Source organism: Dermacentor silvarum, chromosome 1, assembly GCF_013339745.2.
Source record: "Dermacentor silvarum isolate Dsil-2018 chromosome 1, BIME_Dsil_1.4, whole genome shotgun sequence".
Lineage (NCBI taxonomy): Eukaryota > Metazoa > Arthropoda > Arachnida > Ixodida > Ixodidae > Dermacentor > Dermacentor silvarum.
The window spans coordinates 76,704,215-76,720,930 of NC_051154.1; the positions used below are offsets into that span (position 1 = coordinate 76,704,215).

General features: G+C 42.4%; 1 protein-coding gene across 1 annotated transcript in view; it reads left to right on the forward strand.

Annotated features, from left to right (window-relative positions):
• Nucleotides 1-6,034: 6,034 nt before the first annotated feature.
• Nucleotides 6,035-16,716, forward strand: part of LOC119466610 (1-phosphatidylinositol 4,5-bisphosphate phosphodiesterase gamma-1-like) — a 76,795-nt gene continuing 66,113 nt past the window's right edge. Inside the window, 2 exon segments of the mRNA XM_037727132.2 lie at nucleotides 6,035-6,666; nucleotides 9,252-9,401. Of these exon segments, the coding sequence (XP_037583060.2) occupies nucleotides 6,450-6,666; nucleotides 9,252-9,401 (367 nt within the window). The 5' untranslated portion in view covers nucleotides 6,035-6,449.

Here is a 16,716-nt window from a genome sequence, read left to right on the forward strand (position 1 = left end):
GATTTCGACGATCGCCGACTGTGTTCGCCGCTATCGTTGTGCTTCAAGTGTAACTTGCTTTTGTGGGCACAGGTTCGCCCAATAAAGAATCAGGCGAGTTGGTACGGTAACATATTGTCACTACTACGTGACAATATGTTACCGTACCAACTCGCCCAACTATCCATCCTTTTGCTCCCTCTTTTTGTTAGAGATGCCTGGGTCAATCCGCTCTAACTGGCAAGGCAAATTACAGTAGAACCCCATCGATAGATTCTCTAGGGGACCACAGAAAAATAACTTACAATCTAGAACAACTTAACATCTGGTAACATTTGTGGCAGCACTAGTGATGAAACAAAACTACCACACAAAATAATATTTGAAGGTGAATAGGAAGCCAACAAACTATTGAAAACCCACTCAATAAGCTTGTTATCGCTGCATGATGGCTAGATTTAAAGTTAAACACATTTTTGGAGTGGTTGTAGATATGAATTGCACTAAATGAAGCCTGTAATTTCCATATGGCACTTAGGTCGCATCTTCAATATTGACAGTTTGTCGAGCACTCGCAGCCCTTTTTCTGTTTGTGCAACCTTGTATATTGGAGTAGCCGTGTAAGGCATTAACGGCCACAAGACAGTGTCGGCAAATGTAGGTGTTGAGCAATCCTTTGTGCCTTCATTCACCTCCTCTTAGCTTTTGACTTTGTGAGCCGTGTTGAGCTCAACGACCGACAACGATCTGTACAAGGTGATGGTTATCCTTTTTCGCTGCACGGCAGGTTCTGTGAAGTGACTTTTTTCAACAGTGACATGCAACAATCAACGTGGGCGCCATTGATGGACAATGCTGCATTGGTGGTGCGCTGTCACCGTTTTCTTTTTGGACGTAATCGGGAAGAGAAGGGTAACAAACGGGAAACTAATAAGCTTGACCCGATGGAAACTAAATTGGACTAGTGCTACGGAGCATAAGAACCCAGAAAACATTATAAAGAGGAACAGATCTATAAAGTTCTACTTAGCTCGCCGCACAATTGCACAACTGTGTCTTTTCACAAACTCTACTACTATTTTCCCCAGTTGCGTAATACACTTCTTCTTCCTCCTCACCGCACTTCTCGTCGACTTTTCAACAGCTTAAGTATACAACGTCTTCATGGAACTACCACCGCATTTCATAAATCTTTCCTGCCCATCACAATAGAGCACTGGAACGAACTGCCACAATCAATAGTTATTGAGCGTGATAGCTCAAAATTCAAGCAGTTACTGACAGCCCATTATCAAACCTAATCACCTTGCTTACACCTGTGCCACGTCTTACTACTATTGCTGTATTTTTATTTATTTATATATATGTATGTATATGTATACTTATTTTTCTTTTTTCCTATATTTAGCGTTCATACAATTTTTTGATATCATGACTGCTCTGTATTTCTGTTTTTGCCTCCCCCTTATGTAATACCCTGAAAGGGGCCTTTAAGGGTTATTAAATGATGATGATGATATAATGCCACCACTGCCTAAATCAGTCTTTACTCTGTGGTCATAAACATTGCCTGCGGTAGGACACACATGCTGTTATTTCACCCTGTCTGCTCCCTCCCCCCTCACCTTACTAGGGTGGAGGAAGTTGCACTTGGAAGGCTGCAGGCTGGGATGGCCCTTACACCAGCTGTCATCTGTACTTGAAACTGGCGGCACTTTGCACTGGACAAAACATGTCCTAACTGTCCCCTTCCAGTGATGGAAGCAAATGTCTGCCATTTAGATGGACTTGTCCATCCTTACAACCGGAACTCTCCTCTCAACTTATGCAAGCCAGCCTCCGCAATCAGTCTAGCTATGATTGTTGACAAGAGAACAGACACAACAAAACAATACTTTAATTCATACAACACATGCTGAAAAAAAAAGCTATGTTCAAGTTTGAATCATGCACATGTTATACTTGTATATTTGCGAATATTGCGGGTGAACTCTACTACTGGAAAGACTGGTGCTGCAGCCTGCTTTACATGGCATGAGAGATCACCTGGGCACACTGCCGCATTGCCTGCTTTGAAACTAGAGGTGTGTGCTGAGAAACAAAGTTTAAGCAACGCCAGGGAAGCCTTAGTGGTGCTGTGGTTCACAGCTCACCTATGATAAATAACGAGACATTAAAAAGAATTAAAAAAAAAAAAAAAGATTGGATCGTTGCAAATAGCTATCATGTCTCCTTGAGGGTGACAAATTCTTTAGCTGTGTATCAAAAGTATCTGGAAACAGCTTTGAAAGCATTCACATGACAATATTTGGTTTTGTCTTGTCAAATACATATATGCTGCAACCTATAGCCCACGACACAGTGCAAATATTTGTGTTAGGTACAGGTATACTGCATTCATGGTGAGAAAAAAAAAGGCTGTGCCGCGAAAAATTGGGCAATGGTGGACAGACCACCACCTCATCCTGTACGCTCATTATTGTCCCACTTTCCTCCCTTTTCAGGCATGAAGCCGTATATCATGTTTAGATTCAGGCACGCTTGTAAAATGCAGGGATTTATTTATTTATTTATTTTTAATTACAGTGAAGATATGATTACCTTGAAAGCACAATTCAGCCTCTTCAGATTCGCTATCTGAAGAGGCTGACATTATTTCCACAAAAAAATTGCAATATCCAGGTAGCTATAATTGAAAAGATTCACTATTTACTTTTTTAATTGTTAACTTTGTTAGATGTTGAAATTGAGCAAATGTGAAGTCATGCCATGCTTTGCGAAAATCTCAAGACCAATACGGAGATCTACATCTCCAAAATGTGGTACGAAATATATTGGTGTTCCCGTTAACAGTTTGAGAAGAGCCTCTCTCGAGTAGTTTGCAACAATAATAACTGCAACACCAATGCATAATTTAGCACCTTTTGGTGACTGATATCTTGGAAGTGATGCTGCTCTAAGGAATTCTAAGCTATTAGAACTTCACTACATCTTGGTTTCAGTTTCACACTTTCAACAAGTGAATAATATAGAAAGCTTTTTGGCGCATTATTTTAATTAGCTACATGGTCATTTGCGAGTGATGCCTGCCTCTTCATATAATTCATTTGAACGGATCAAAGTGCATTATCCTTTACTGGCCATCTTGAAAAAATCCATTCCAACTAAAAAAACTAAAAAAAAGAAGAAGAAAGAAATGTGCTACACAGGCAGTTCCGCTTACAGTCAAATGGAAATATTGCATGATAACATACACATGCACATACCACATGTTGAGAATTCGTGTGGTTGCTAAATTGAGACAGCAGTGGCTCCTGTTCTATAGTGTGCTACACGATTCTATTTGATTTAAATTTTTCTTTTACTCAAAAAACTGCCTTGACTTATTGCATTGTGACGACCGCACCCAGTGGCCATGCATTGTATTTTATGAAGATACGCCGTGTATGTTGTGTTCTGTGTTTGCAGTTTCCCCAGGCCAGTCATATTTGAGTTACCAACTTCCCTTGTTTCGAGGACACTTTACAGAAGTGTCCAGGAGGGCACCCACATGGTGCTTCGTTTCAGTGCCGGCAGCCAAACTACAATCAGCACACTGTGTTATCCCTTATACCACGTTAGAGGCGTGCTCCCTGAAAGTGGTACCATGCTATCTCCTTGTCCCTAATGGGCTGACGGGCTGGAGTTTTGAATGCACTGTGGCGGAACCTGGTAGCGGGCAACGAAGTTGGCTGGGTAGTACAGAAAAGACGCTGCCCCGTAGAGCAACACGGGCCTTGCTTATTTTGTGTGTTGTTTTGTGTTCTGTGCGTAGTTCATGCACTTGAAAAGTGTTTGAAACGTCCATACGACGTTGTGCGCTACCGCCTGTTGGACAGGTCAACGAAAGCGGGCACTCTTTGTCCAACAAACGTTGCCGAAAGCAGAGGGACCCATCGAACACACTGAGTAATGGGTGGTCCCCAAGCGTCATCACCGCCATTATTGTTGCATGGTGAATTGTCATGTGGTTCATCGGTCTGACAGGATGGAGTTTAGAACACAGTGTGCTGTGATTTGGTGGTGAGCAACGAAATTGACTTGGTAGTATATAAGTCTTGGGCTGTACTGCCGGCCTCGCTTGCTTTGTGTGTTCAGGCTTCATTATTTTATTTTGGTGTTCAGCTAGAAGAAAGGTACCTGTGTTCATTGCCTGTGGATCATCTCTTCAAGAGTACACCCCGTTCTTTGCTTAACATGCAAAAAGCTGAAGCGAAAATGCAAAATTGCAGTAGACTCGCAGTAGGATAGCGGTGTTCTTTTTTTTAATTACTATTAGAAAATTGCCACACTCAGGAATTTACAGGACATAAGGGGATTTCTGATGGTGAAGTGGCCCACGTAATTAATCGAAAGTTGATACAGTGGTTCAAACTGTTTCAGAACCTTCTACCTTTTTCATGTTTTAGAACACGTTGCTGAGAGGACAAGAGAAACAATATTCATCAACTGACGTGGTACAGACAGTTAGTTACAGCATGAAGTTAAGGGAATCCAGAGGACATACAGAGGACTGTGTAAAAAGTGGTGTTTAAACATATGTTGTCTCATTATGTGTTGCTGTATACAAATGAATAATGAGAACAAATGAAGCTATGTTGCCGCTGCATCGTTCTTTCTCCGTAAGCTTATGGAGAAAGAGCAATGCAGCGGCAATATAGTTTCATTTGTTGTCATTATTCATTTGTTTGCTAGCAAAATTACTGCGCGTGAACTATAAGGCTGCAGACAATTAATCACAGTATTTACCGATGTGCTTTTACGTCTTAAGCATGTGTGGTGGCCGACAGTCGCAGCGTTAACACGTACCAGAACCGGTCAAGCTCAATCACGGTGCTAACGCCAGCAGCTTATTCGTTGTTACATTAGTTTTATTAGTAGATTACTTCATTTTTCAGAAGCCACAATTCTGAATTGATGCACGGTAAGCGAATAGACACATATTATAACAGTCGGCCGTTGCAGCTTGACAAAGTATGAAGTTGAGCGAGCGTTACATACTCGAAAGCGGCAGCGCAGCGAAACTGCGTCTGTGACTTCTCGTGTGCAGCGCATGCATTCGGTACAGCGCTTAATTTGCTTCCTTGGCGAAGGAAGACTTGTTACAATGCCTCCCGTACACGAAATTCACCAGAATTCCCGCCGCAGCGCAGCTTAGACGAGCTGGTATGCCGCAGGACTTCGCGCAGGACTTCGCGTTTTGTACTACCCGAAACTGATGAGTGCGGCATGGATGGCTCTGTTAACACCATGATATCGAGGCTTATTTGTTAGGCTCCAATACACGCAGCAAAAATAAAGTCTCCAGATCGGGGTGCTAACAGCTAGTGCACTGAAATCAGAGGTTCAGGCATGACAATGTAAGAAATGCATCCGGTATTAAAGCGTGCTCTAGAGCTTCTGGGCCGGTATTTTGTAGCGATGCCTTTCCGGTGCTAATGCCTTTTCGCACTTATCGCGCTTTGTCAGTGGTCAGAGCGACGGTCTGCTCGCGTTATCAACGGGATCAGCCGGCCGTGAGCGGTGGATGATAAGACTAGTATAGAATAAGTCATAAGGCATCGCAACAAAATACCGGCCCTGGGCCTGGGCCGGTATTTTGTAGCGATGCATTTCCGGTAATAATGCCTTTTCGCGCTTATCGCGCTTTGTCAGTGGTCGGAGCGACGGTCCGCTCGCGTTATCAACGGGATCAGCGGGCCGTGAGCGGTGGATGATAAGACTAGAGTAGAATAAGTCATAATGCCTCGCTACAAAATCACGGCCCTGGTGATATACCTTGACCGACCACGAAAGATATTTTTGAAGTACCCGCAAAAAATAATAATTACTAATTTATCCTCTCTAACGATTGACGGCACACACCATCTAACAATGTTGGCTCATGCAACGCAGCATGTTAAAAAGCTTTGCAATCTTTACATTTTTCTTTTATGAACATGTGACGACGCAAACAAAGCAGTCGCATCCACGGTGGTTCATATCGCTAAAACAGTAGATTGGCAACACTGTCACCGTTTTGTTTTTGTTTATGTTGCTAAGGCCTGCTGCAGCGGCGCGCGAGGAGCTGCGGTTTCCGTGCTCCGAGTGTGGAGAGCTTTCTATGTGGAGCAGACTAAAACAGCACGGTAACCTGTGCGTTAGGTTACTCGTGAAATAGTTTTTCAAGATGTAGTGCTACAGCTGTGTGAATTTTGTGTTTGGTTAATCTAGTCTAACTTGAGTGGGAGGATCCACGAGCGTTCGCGAGAACTTTTGGTGATGCCATGACCAAGCCGGACGCAAAGACTAATCAAAATTCAAGCACCGCTGGCCCATCAAGTCGCGAAAATTTTTTGGAAAAGACATCTGGCCTTTTTTTTAAATATCGCCGGAGCGCTGTTGTTTGAGCCCTGCTTACTGGTTTGTTCATAAAAGTGCCATTGGCAGTGATGGCCTCGTCCGTGCATCAAAACGGCAGCGTACCTGTTGCCTTGTCGTGCCTGCCAGAGATTGAACAAATCATTCGGAAGTTGGAACATGGCACGCCACTTATCAAGTTCTACCAGAAGGGTCGGCCTGAGAAGAGGACTTTCTCGATCAAGCTGGAAACCCGGCAGGTCATTTGGTGGCGGCCAGTCACCGGGCGTACAGTGGAAGAAGGAGCGGGTTAGCAATATATCTATATATATGTTTTGTTTTGTTTTCTTTCGTTTCGTAATTTACCCATCATCCAGTCACTATTTGCCCCTCCCCACTCCCCTTTCAGCAAAACTAAGGGCTGCCGTTTGGTTGCCGTTTTGGTTGCGTTACGCAGTTTCTGAAAGACTGACTCTGGAGTCTAGCGAGACTACGCAGAGGCCCTTGTAACATTTTGTTTCAGAAGTAGTTTTTTATGCTAGTCGGTGTGACTCCTAACGGCGTGGTCATTGATTTTTTGGCCTGGTGAAAGAAAAAGAAAAAAAAAATATTGCAGCAAGTCTTGTCAATAAGCTATGCAACTGCAAGGTGCATGTATTTCTTTTTATTTTATTTTTTTCTATCGTTAATTAATGGGTGTGTTAAACAGTGCATTTTTGGAACTGAATTACATAGGAATGATATTGCCGAATCTAATACAAATCGAACAATTACCGAATGCTAACTCGGTTTCTTGAATAGTTTTCATTCGCTATGCAGGGTGCATTTATCTTACAATGACATTTTCATTTAAATGAAAATGCTTCGATTTCCCAAAGCAACGGAAGAACTGAGTCGGGCTGTACTATTTTTTCACATGGCTGATTAAGTACTTGCCACCTACAGAATTGTTTTGGGCCCCTACTCATAGAAAGCGTTAAATTTAAATAATTTGTAGTACAAAGCACACGAATATGAAACATCACAAAAAAAGCAGATCTTGAGACACTGTAGTCGGTGTCAAGTTGTGAAGGAGTTGAGAGAATTAAGAAAAAAAAGTTTTTATGCGTGCAAATATGGCGTTACAGAAATAAACTTTGTTATTGATGTCACTGGAAAAAGGCAGTGGTAACTTCATCTGGTATGAAAATGCATATACACTGATTAGTTTGCATCGGGATGAATCATTTCATTAAGATAGAGGCAGTAAACAAAACAAAAATGCTGTCTGAGGCAGACTTAAACCGTAAAGCTTGCAGGACATTATATACAAGATTAATTGTGTAACAGTTCTTGGATAGACTGTTCAAAACTTCTACCCATGAGCTCCACAGGAGGGGCGTAAACAAATGCCTAACAGAGAAAGAATGTGTACTGGCCGTGTACATAAAACATGTGAGAGATAACTATTACAAACAACCCAACTTGAAATGCCGTCCTTACAGATTGAGCTAAGGGCTTCATTACAATATAGAGCCAGCTACATGACTGTTCTTGGAAAGAAAAACATGTTTTACAAACAGTCACAATATTTGAGAAAATACAAATATCTCTTTCTCCGCTTGACACATGCTTAACACATGCGGCACTATAGTTGTAAACTACTGTTTTCTCCAGTGAGCGAGAAGAATAAGGGCAACCAAGGGACTCAACTCGTAGTAACAACTGTTTGAAGCCAAAGGCAATGAAGCCAAGAAAAGCATGTGGCAAATTATGTTTAAACAAATTATTTGGGCTGTAGAGAAAGTTCTCCATTCTTCCGCTTTCAATTTCATTTTTCGTTATTAAGAATACAAATTATAACTTATCCATAATTAATTATTTCATTAATAATGAAAAAATACTTATTTCCCCCATGCTTTCCTTGAATTCATTGTTTGTTGGCTTAATATGATTATTTGCGGGCCTAGGTTTCCATATTTTCCCTCTGGTATGATTCATAGTTTGCAGCTTACGGCTTTCTGCATTAAACACTATTACATTTTCATAAGAGAAAGTTTGCAAAGGTCTCTTTCTTGTCTGAAATGAGTAATGGAGGAGCTTAAAACAAAAGCAATGGGCGTGCTGTCCTGTGAATGATACCACAGAAGACAATTTTGCATGATTGCCCCTAGGTAATATTTGCTTGAAAAGTCTTGTCCATTGTGACAATGTCAGTGTCATAGTTTAAGCTTTTGAAGCACATGCTGTACTATCTAACAGCCATATGAAGCCAAGGAAAGGAGAAGCAAACTATTTTTTTATTGTAATTACAGATAGGTATGAATGAGGGTTAAATTTGCTGGCTCAGCCCCCACTGGCAGCGAGTTGTGCACTTTCATTTCTTTTTCCTTAAGAATATGAAGCTAATAACAAATCTAGCCTGCATTCATTTTTATTTATAAATTCAATTAAAAAAAACTGCTCATTTCCTCTATGCTGTCCTTGGCTTCATTGTCTGTTTGTTTTATATGGTTGTTATTAAATATCTGGTTCCTCAGTTGATTCTTCCAGCTCAGTGCTGTACTTTTGGAGCAAAAGCGTATGCTTTTGGCTGACCCTATCATGATTTGGTAGTGGGTTCACTTTTTTCAACTTGACTTTTCATTCATTCCCATGACAAGGTGCATGGGTTCTTTGAAAAAATAAGATTAAGAACATGTTTAGAATTTTGAATAGTGGTTGTTTGATTAAAACAGGGAGTTGAAGTGCAAAATATTTAATTTGCTTGAAACTTTTATGTGCATGCTTTTACTAATTAAGAATGCATTAGCACCCAGATTTGTCCATTTAAATTGTACTCTAACTGAACATTAAATGATTAAAATTTTGATTTTCTGAAACTAAAAATTGTCATGGATCCATCTGAATTTCAGTTGACCTGCGAGAAGTGAAGGAAGTTCGTCTGGGACGAAACTCGAAGATATTTGACCGGTGGCCAGAAGATGCTAGAAGATGGGACCCGGCCCAGTGCTTTGTTATATTTTATGGCAGTGCCTTTCGCCTCAAGACATTGTCTTGTGTCGGTAAGCAATGTGTAGCTAGATACCTTGTAGGCACACAGTACTTGCAGCTTGTTAACATTGCTTGTAATCTTGCTTAGCATGCTACTTTTAGGGCAGAATGTTCAATATAGCACTTTTGCCAGCTATCTATTCACCTAATATGCAGCCATACCCATGGCTTTGCTGGTTACTGCTTATGTTTTGATACTTTCCTATACTTAGTGCAATTTGAAACCCTAGTTAGTTTTTCTACATTTGTTGTCTCCTTCCCGTTTATTGCCCTGCTAAATACCCAGATAAACACCCAGCAACCCTTTGGGTGCTGGATGTTTTTCTGCACTGCAGAACAACATTACCAGGCTTTAAATTCAAATGCTATTTGTCGGCAATATGTTGCTGAGTGTATTAGTTGGCAATATGTTGTACAAAGTTTTGAACCTGAAAATTTAAACAAAAAGAAAATTTATGCTAATTAATTATTTTAATTAGGATAGGTAGTGTTCCTCAGGCAACATGGCTTCTTCATCGCTGTCATTGTCCCTTGAAGACACCTCTTATTCAGCATCGAAGTCCTCTGAATCAGAGTTCATAAGAAATTCTTGAATTTCTGCATCATTCAAAAAACATGCAGGGCTTTTTGTGTTGTTCCGCAATTTCGGGAAATGAGAGGCATGAGCAACACTGACAGTCAGTATAATATTCAGAGGGCTTGATTAAGTCAAGGAGCTTTGTTGCGTCATCTGTCATAGAAAAAGAAAACTTCAATATTTTAGTTTAACTAACTTCCGAGTAAATGGCACAGCCAGTGTACGAATGTTTCGCGTTCATGAATTGTACATGGTCGGGGGTGTCTCAGCGGCCAACCTAGTATACTCAGGCATGGCATTTACATGAGTTAAAATATGTATTGTTGGCATATTCATATACATAATATTGATAATTCCTTTCTCTTGATAGGTTAGTTAGAACTTGTAATAATGGGTAGTTGCAACTTGGGCTACTTGGTATGACATTTGGTCATAATGGCCATGTTTAATGTTATCAAAAGATACACAACTTGCTTGCGTCAAAGTGCTATAGGACTTCAACAAGAAAAACCCAGAAGACTTGTGCAAGCTTGCAGAATCACAACTCAATTTTCAGTCAAGCAATGTTAAAGATAAACAGGTCCTGGAATCTGGTGCAGTCCTTGTTGTAGCCTTGGAGTGGTTTCCCGGGAAGGGCGGCATTTCTGGTTTCTGTGAAACTTTCTCACAGCCCTCGTGCATTCTCCTTGCCACCTCTGTGCACCATGCTGAGCCACTGCTATTGCACAGGTGGCATTTAACATACAGCTACCCACAGTTAGTGCTCTCAAATTAACACTTTTGAACTTGGAAAGCTTTTAAATCATAGAGTGTGTCTTATACAGGGGTGTTTCAACTGTCATGCACGAAGATTTTAAAATGTGCAAATGCCACGTAGCTGGACAGCACTAAGGTAATGTTTTTTGCCATCGCTTGGAGATACTGAGATTATTTTTTGCATTCTGCCCAATTACATAATTAGTCCTAACTATTTAATGAACTTCTCAAATATTATAATTAGATAAAAAGTGTCAATGAGAGCCCATACCACATCCTACAACACTATCGCCTTTCACGAAGAACACTACCGCTGCCTCACAATGCTCTTGATGCGAGAGGAAGCCTTAATATTTCAAAAACTCCAAAACAAACACATATCCACATTTGAGTGTCTACCACACCATACACCCTGCGCTGTATTCCTATAAATGCCCACACTGAGATCAATGCGCAACGCTTTACCACATGGTATAGGCTTGCGCAAACACACCACAGCTCACACCCATAACACACCCCACCACACAGCAATGGAGGCAGCGCTGACCAGCTCCGACTCGATGGACCCGCTCAACCTAGTCAACCGTGCGAGAAGGGCTGCTGAGGCCGCTGGACTTCATGGACTGAGGGGACCACCCACTGCAGAGCGGAGAAGCTAGCTACGCTCTTGTGCTCTTTTGGATAAAGTTTATTCTCTCTATCTCAATGAGAAAATCGTAGAGCAACAAGTAAAACTCGCCGATACACCTTTTCTGTTGCTCAATATGTGCTACATAAAAGTGGTTTTCCGAGCGTGAAAAAAAGCCCGTGAATATACGCAAAGTGCCTCGAGCGGCCAGTCGCGTGACAATTTTGTGTGTATTCGTGGGCATCTTTCATGCTCAGGAAACAATTTTATGTAGCCCATATTGAGCTACAGAAAGCTGTATCGGGAGTGTTCCCTGTTGCTCTTCAATTTTCTCATTGATGCTTTTATCTAATTATAATATTTGAGAAGTTGAATAATTAATTAAGACTAATTATGTAATTGAGCGGAATGCAAAAAATCGTTTGGGTATCTCCAAGCGACGGCGAACAACATTACCTAGGTTCTGTCCAGCTGCGTGGCATTTGCATATTTTTAAGTCTTGGTGCATAATAGTTGGGACACCCTATATAAGTGTACAAAGTTTCAACCATAAATGCAGATTTGCTTGCTTACAGCAACAATTCTATAATTTATTTTGCTACTTGAAGGAGTTTTTTAAAGCCCTTGATGCCAGTTTGTAAACCTTCTATGGTGCCCACATTGCATTTACAATGTTGAAAAATTTCTAGCCTGTTCCTCAGCACAGATCATTCCTATGAAGTTTCATCTTGTTATAACTTGGCAGTTAGTAAACAGCAAATGTTTTAGTCCCCCGACAAGCATCTAGAAGAACCCTAGATAACACAAGAGCAGTTTAGGCTTGTTGATGCAGTCGGCACCAAAAGTTTACAGACCACGGGATTGTGATTGATTGAGCATTTTATATTCTTGAATGGTCTGAGAAAAGCTGAATATTTCCGCAGCCTGGGAAGGCAGCCTGGTATTCAGATGTGCAGTCTGTACTAGCATATGCAAACAACATGGCACTGTATGGTTTTACTGGCTATGGTAACATACTGCTGGGAAGCTTAGTGTTTTCTGAGATCCCATGGTTCATAAACATTTGGCATCAAGTGTGCATGACAAAATATGTATCAGCAGTTCTAAACAGATGAGGACAAGGAAGGGGACACAAAAAAACAAACTCTCAACAAATGTTTGTTTGAAAAATTTCACACAGTGAGTGCATGTGTGTTTGTGTATTTGTGTACGCATGAATGCATAATTTAACACAGTGCATGCATTTCAAACAAGCCATGATGCTACCCTAGGATCTCAATCTAGGATTTTTTATGTGGCTGCTCCGTCCTTGTTATCAAGGAAAAATAAGTGAATTGAAATTTAAGTCCCTGTGAAACACTAATTCTTGTCTGACATGCACCCTGTCTGGTGAAATTATGCATAGAGATATACAGTAGTGAGCTAAAAGATATATTTTGCATCTTGGGTCCTCTGAACTAAACTGCTCAGAAAGTTTGTGCTGCGTTATGTCAGACGGCCAAGCCTAGGACAATAGCCTCTAGAACACTCACTAGCATGTTGTGTTATTTGCACTGTATAGCCCACCCATCATGCACACAACTGGTGTATTCCAAGAATATCTCGCAAGGAAATCGTATACACAAACCAGTATGTCAAAATACGTACGTTCTGGTGGAAGAAATTTTAATGATAACTGATTAGCATTGTGAAATGCTTGGCATATTATTGAAGGTTTGATATATCGCAACAGTTAAAGAAGGAGAGAAAAGAAAAAAAGAAATCGGACGCATATCCTCTCACACAAACTCGAAAATGTAGGCAACAGTGAGCAGCACGAAATGAAAAAAAAGTGGAAAGTAGAGTTTTATGGCACCATCAACAAACGAAATGTAATCCAGCTCTGTCGCTTTGGCTGCAGCATCGCACACTTCTTTTGACATTATCGAAAAAAGAACAGCAACTAATAGCTTGCAAATGCAGGTAATTAATTTTCCACAGCAAACAAAAATATGATATCATTTTGTTCGCTACTGTACTCTGAGCAGTTTTTCAAATGAAGTTTTTTGAAAGTTTATACTCATGTCACGTACAGTACAGTCCACTCTTAGAGGGAACACGCGAGTGCGTGGCCGGCGGTCTGCGGAGTGCTAACTGCTGGTGAAATTTCGAAATGCGGAGCAAGGGCATAGATTCATAAGGGCGGTGCGTGCCCCGCGTTGTCTGCTACTTCTCTGCCTCAGTGCGTGGCGTGCGCTAGTGAGCGCTGGCCCTTCCGACGTTTTTAAGCATGAAATGGCTTTTAGCTTCCGTTGTCGGCGACCTTCAAGAGACCTTGAGCCAAAATCCCGAGCCGTTATCCGGGCACTCAAGACGAAAATGGGGCGAGAACGAGACAACATCCGGGCATTGTTGTGAGAGCAAAACGAGATCATCCGGGCAACCAGTCAGAACTTAAGAAAATGCAGTTTCTGGCCCCCAACCCCTTGTACAGGACCGCAGTTACTGCCCAAACAAGTTACAAAAAAAATATTGCTTCCGATTTCTTCCTGTTTGTTCACAAAATCACTCAAGCAGTAACTTCTAGTACACTGAAGTTTAATTTGTCATTTCCAATAGCGATGTTCAAAAGGCAGATTGGTGCTGTGTCGCAGCACCAATCTGCATTGCTGGTAGCCATTTCATGCTTGCATCTACTCTCGATGATGGGAGAGCCAGCATTTTAAATTTTTTTTCACAGTGTGAAGCAACTGATACCAACCCTGCCTCCCGCTTGTTGAATAGGCGGACATTTTATGGTCGGAAGGGCAAACTTGGTGTGCTCGCTACATCGCGCTTCAATTGCCTTGTGTGTTATGAAAAGTGGCCAGTTGCTGCGAGCAGTATGTGAAAAACATATGACTAGCTTATCAGTTAGCATTGACACAAGGTTGCAGAAGGGACAGGCTTCGTTATCACTTTTACAGAATTCCACAGTTAGGGGTAGCTCCATAACCACTTTTCATGTAAATTTTCTCAGTTGAGAGCAACTCAGGAAATTATTCTCAGGTCCTATTTTCGTTGCACAGGTCTGTGTTTTTCGCATCTTACAGAGCATGGATGTGTGCCAACACACCAGCTTTGCATCCTTCTAAAGTTGTGTGGCTAGTTCTGGCCCCATATACCCTCTGTCACAAAAATATAATGAATAAAGTTTCTCCTGCACGTTTACTTTCATGTGTCATTCTATGCACACCGTATTTCATTGCGCGCATGTGTGGGTGTAACAGAATAATTTTCATAGAACTGCATGTCCAATTGATATCGCAAATATCCGAATATGGAGCTTCTGCGGACATTGCTTCCACATGCAGGAACCGAGTCAAGTTAAAATTGGCGAGAGGCTGCAGCAAGAAACAAAAACATTTTTTTCCTGCTTGCTGATTACCCGACGAACAGCAGGCAGAGTGGCGGCTAGATAAATCGCACCGCAGGGAAAACAGGTGCGCTCTCCAGCGCTCGCCGAGTGCAGGGGCGGAGAAGTAGCAGACAAAGCGGGGCACGCGTCGCCCTTACGACTCCATGCGCATGTGCCGCGTTTACAAATCTAGCCGCCAGTTAGCGCCGTGCGGGCCACCGGCCACGCGCTCCCATGTTCCCTCTAAGAGTGGACCGTACTGTACATCTGTTTCCTTGTTCTCATCTGTTTAGTGCCACTAACAATTAGTTTCCAATTAACACAAGTACCATAACTTTCTACAGTGCTCCCAAAGTGCCTGCAACTTTGACTTTTCTCTTGTATGCTCCTTGCAAGGCACACTTTAGTGCTACCATGTTTCCTCTTGTTATGCGCAATACAGTTAAACCTGTATATAACGAAATTGACCAATTCCCGAAAAACTTCGTTATAAAGAGGATTTCGCTTATATGCAGGTTCAGCACGAAAATTCAAAAAGAAACGCTTACCGTATTTACTCGATTCTTGCCTCTTACCGATGGCGTCGTAGCATCGTATAAGGCCCGTTTATAGTCCGACGTTATCGGCGAACAGGCCAGCGTAGTTTGCGGCCAGTCACGCTACGCCAGTTGTGTTGCGCCTGCCAAAATGCCATCTCCTCACGCGCGCCGTCGGCTGTTATCTTCAGAGCATGCGCAGAACGATCCCAAGCCCGCGCGCCACTTTGAACGGCTGTCTGCGATCGTCGGCGGAGCGACGTGGGCGCCTTTATTTCTTCGCGCAAAATGGCAGTGTGGGTCGGCACAGTCGGTGCAACCAACGCGCGAATGGGTCAGGAGTCGGGGCGCGTCGGAAGCCGCCGGTTACGTTGGCTGTGCCAGTGCTGACGTAGCGTGTGCGCGCTTGTGTTACGTCGGATTATAAATGACCTTTATATAGTGTCAGGTTAGTGCAGTGAAGCGCAGAGACTTACGCAGTAACCAAAGAGTGGCGCTGCCAGCGCATTGAAAAAAAAAAACATTTTTTTTTTTCTTCGGCAACATCAACTGGAAAAGGAGAGTGCTGGCTTGGCGGGCTAGGCCAGCTGCAGCAAGCGGCGAGATAGGGAGGGGGAAAGGTCACGCCCGCGGCGGCATGATCGCCGGGTCGGGGGATGCAGGCCCGCCTCGCGCACGCTCGCTCGCTCGCACGCACGCACACGTGCGCTCGCTCTCGCCTCGCAGTCGCCGTGAATTCGAGTGCGCTAAGCGCGATGCGGCTGCTTTGCATTCCGTCGCAGTGGAGAAGGTGCTTCCGGTTGCTGCTCGCGCAAAAATGACAAAATTTGGGGCGAAATCTCTAGGTTGTCGGCGGGGAAAATTCGTTATTTCGAGGGGGTCTCCCGCTGCCATTTCATTACGTAGAGGTCTCAAATACATGTGCTTCTATGGAGTAACGGCACGGAATAGAAAAATTTTGTTATATCCAGAAAGTTAATTATATGGAGGTTCGTTACAAGCACGTTTAACTGTATTTCTGAAATTATGTGCTCCCGAGAGCTCCAAAGCACAATTAACAGAACTAACTTCCCACAGTGTGCCTAGTTAGCCCACTAACTTCTAACTTTGCTAATCCGTCACCCTTGACATGGCCAACACCCCTTTCGAATTTCATTGCGCTAGCTCGAATGTTTCTGTCAGTGAATTTTTGTCAACATTTGGAGTGGACATACTCCACTGAATCTAGCTGCAATAAGAGCTTCCCAGTATAATCTGGTAGTCTTGGTCCATAGGTCATTACAGAAATATTATATAATCAGCATCTGTATTGTACATGTCTAAGACAATATATAAAATTATGTTCTCTTCTATTTTTGCATCATATCAGAGATTTTGTTAATTATTTGTTGGGTAGATGAGGTGCTCGCAGTTTCCTCGTCATTGCTTTAATCGTGAGACAACCTATCTGTTT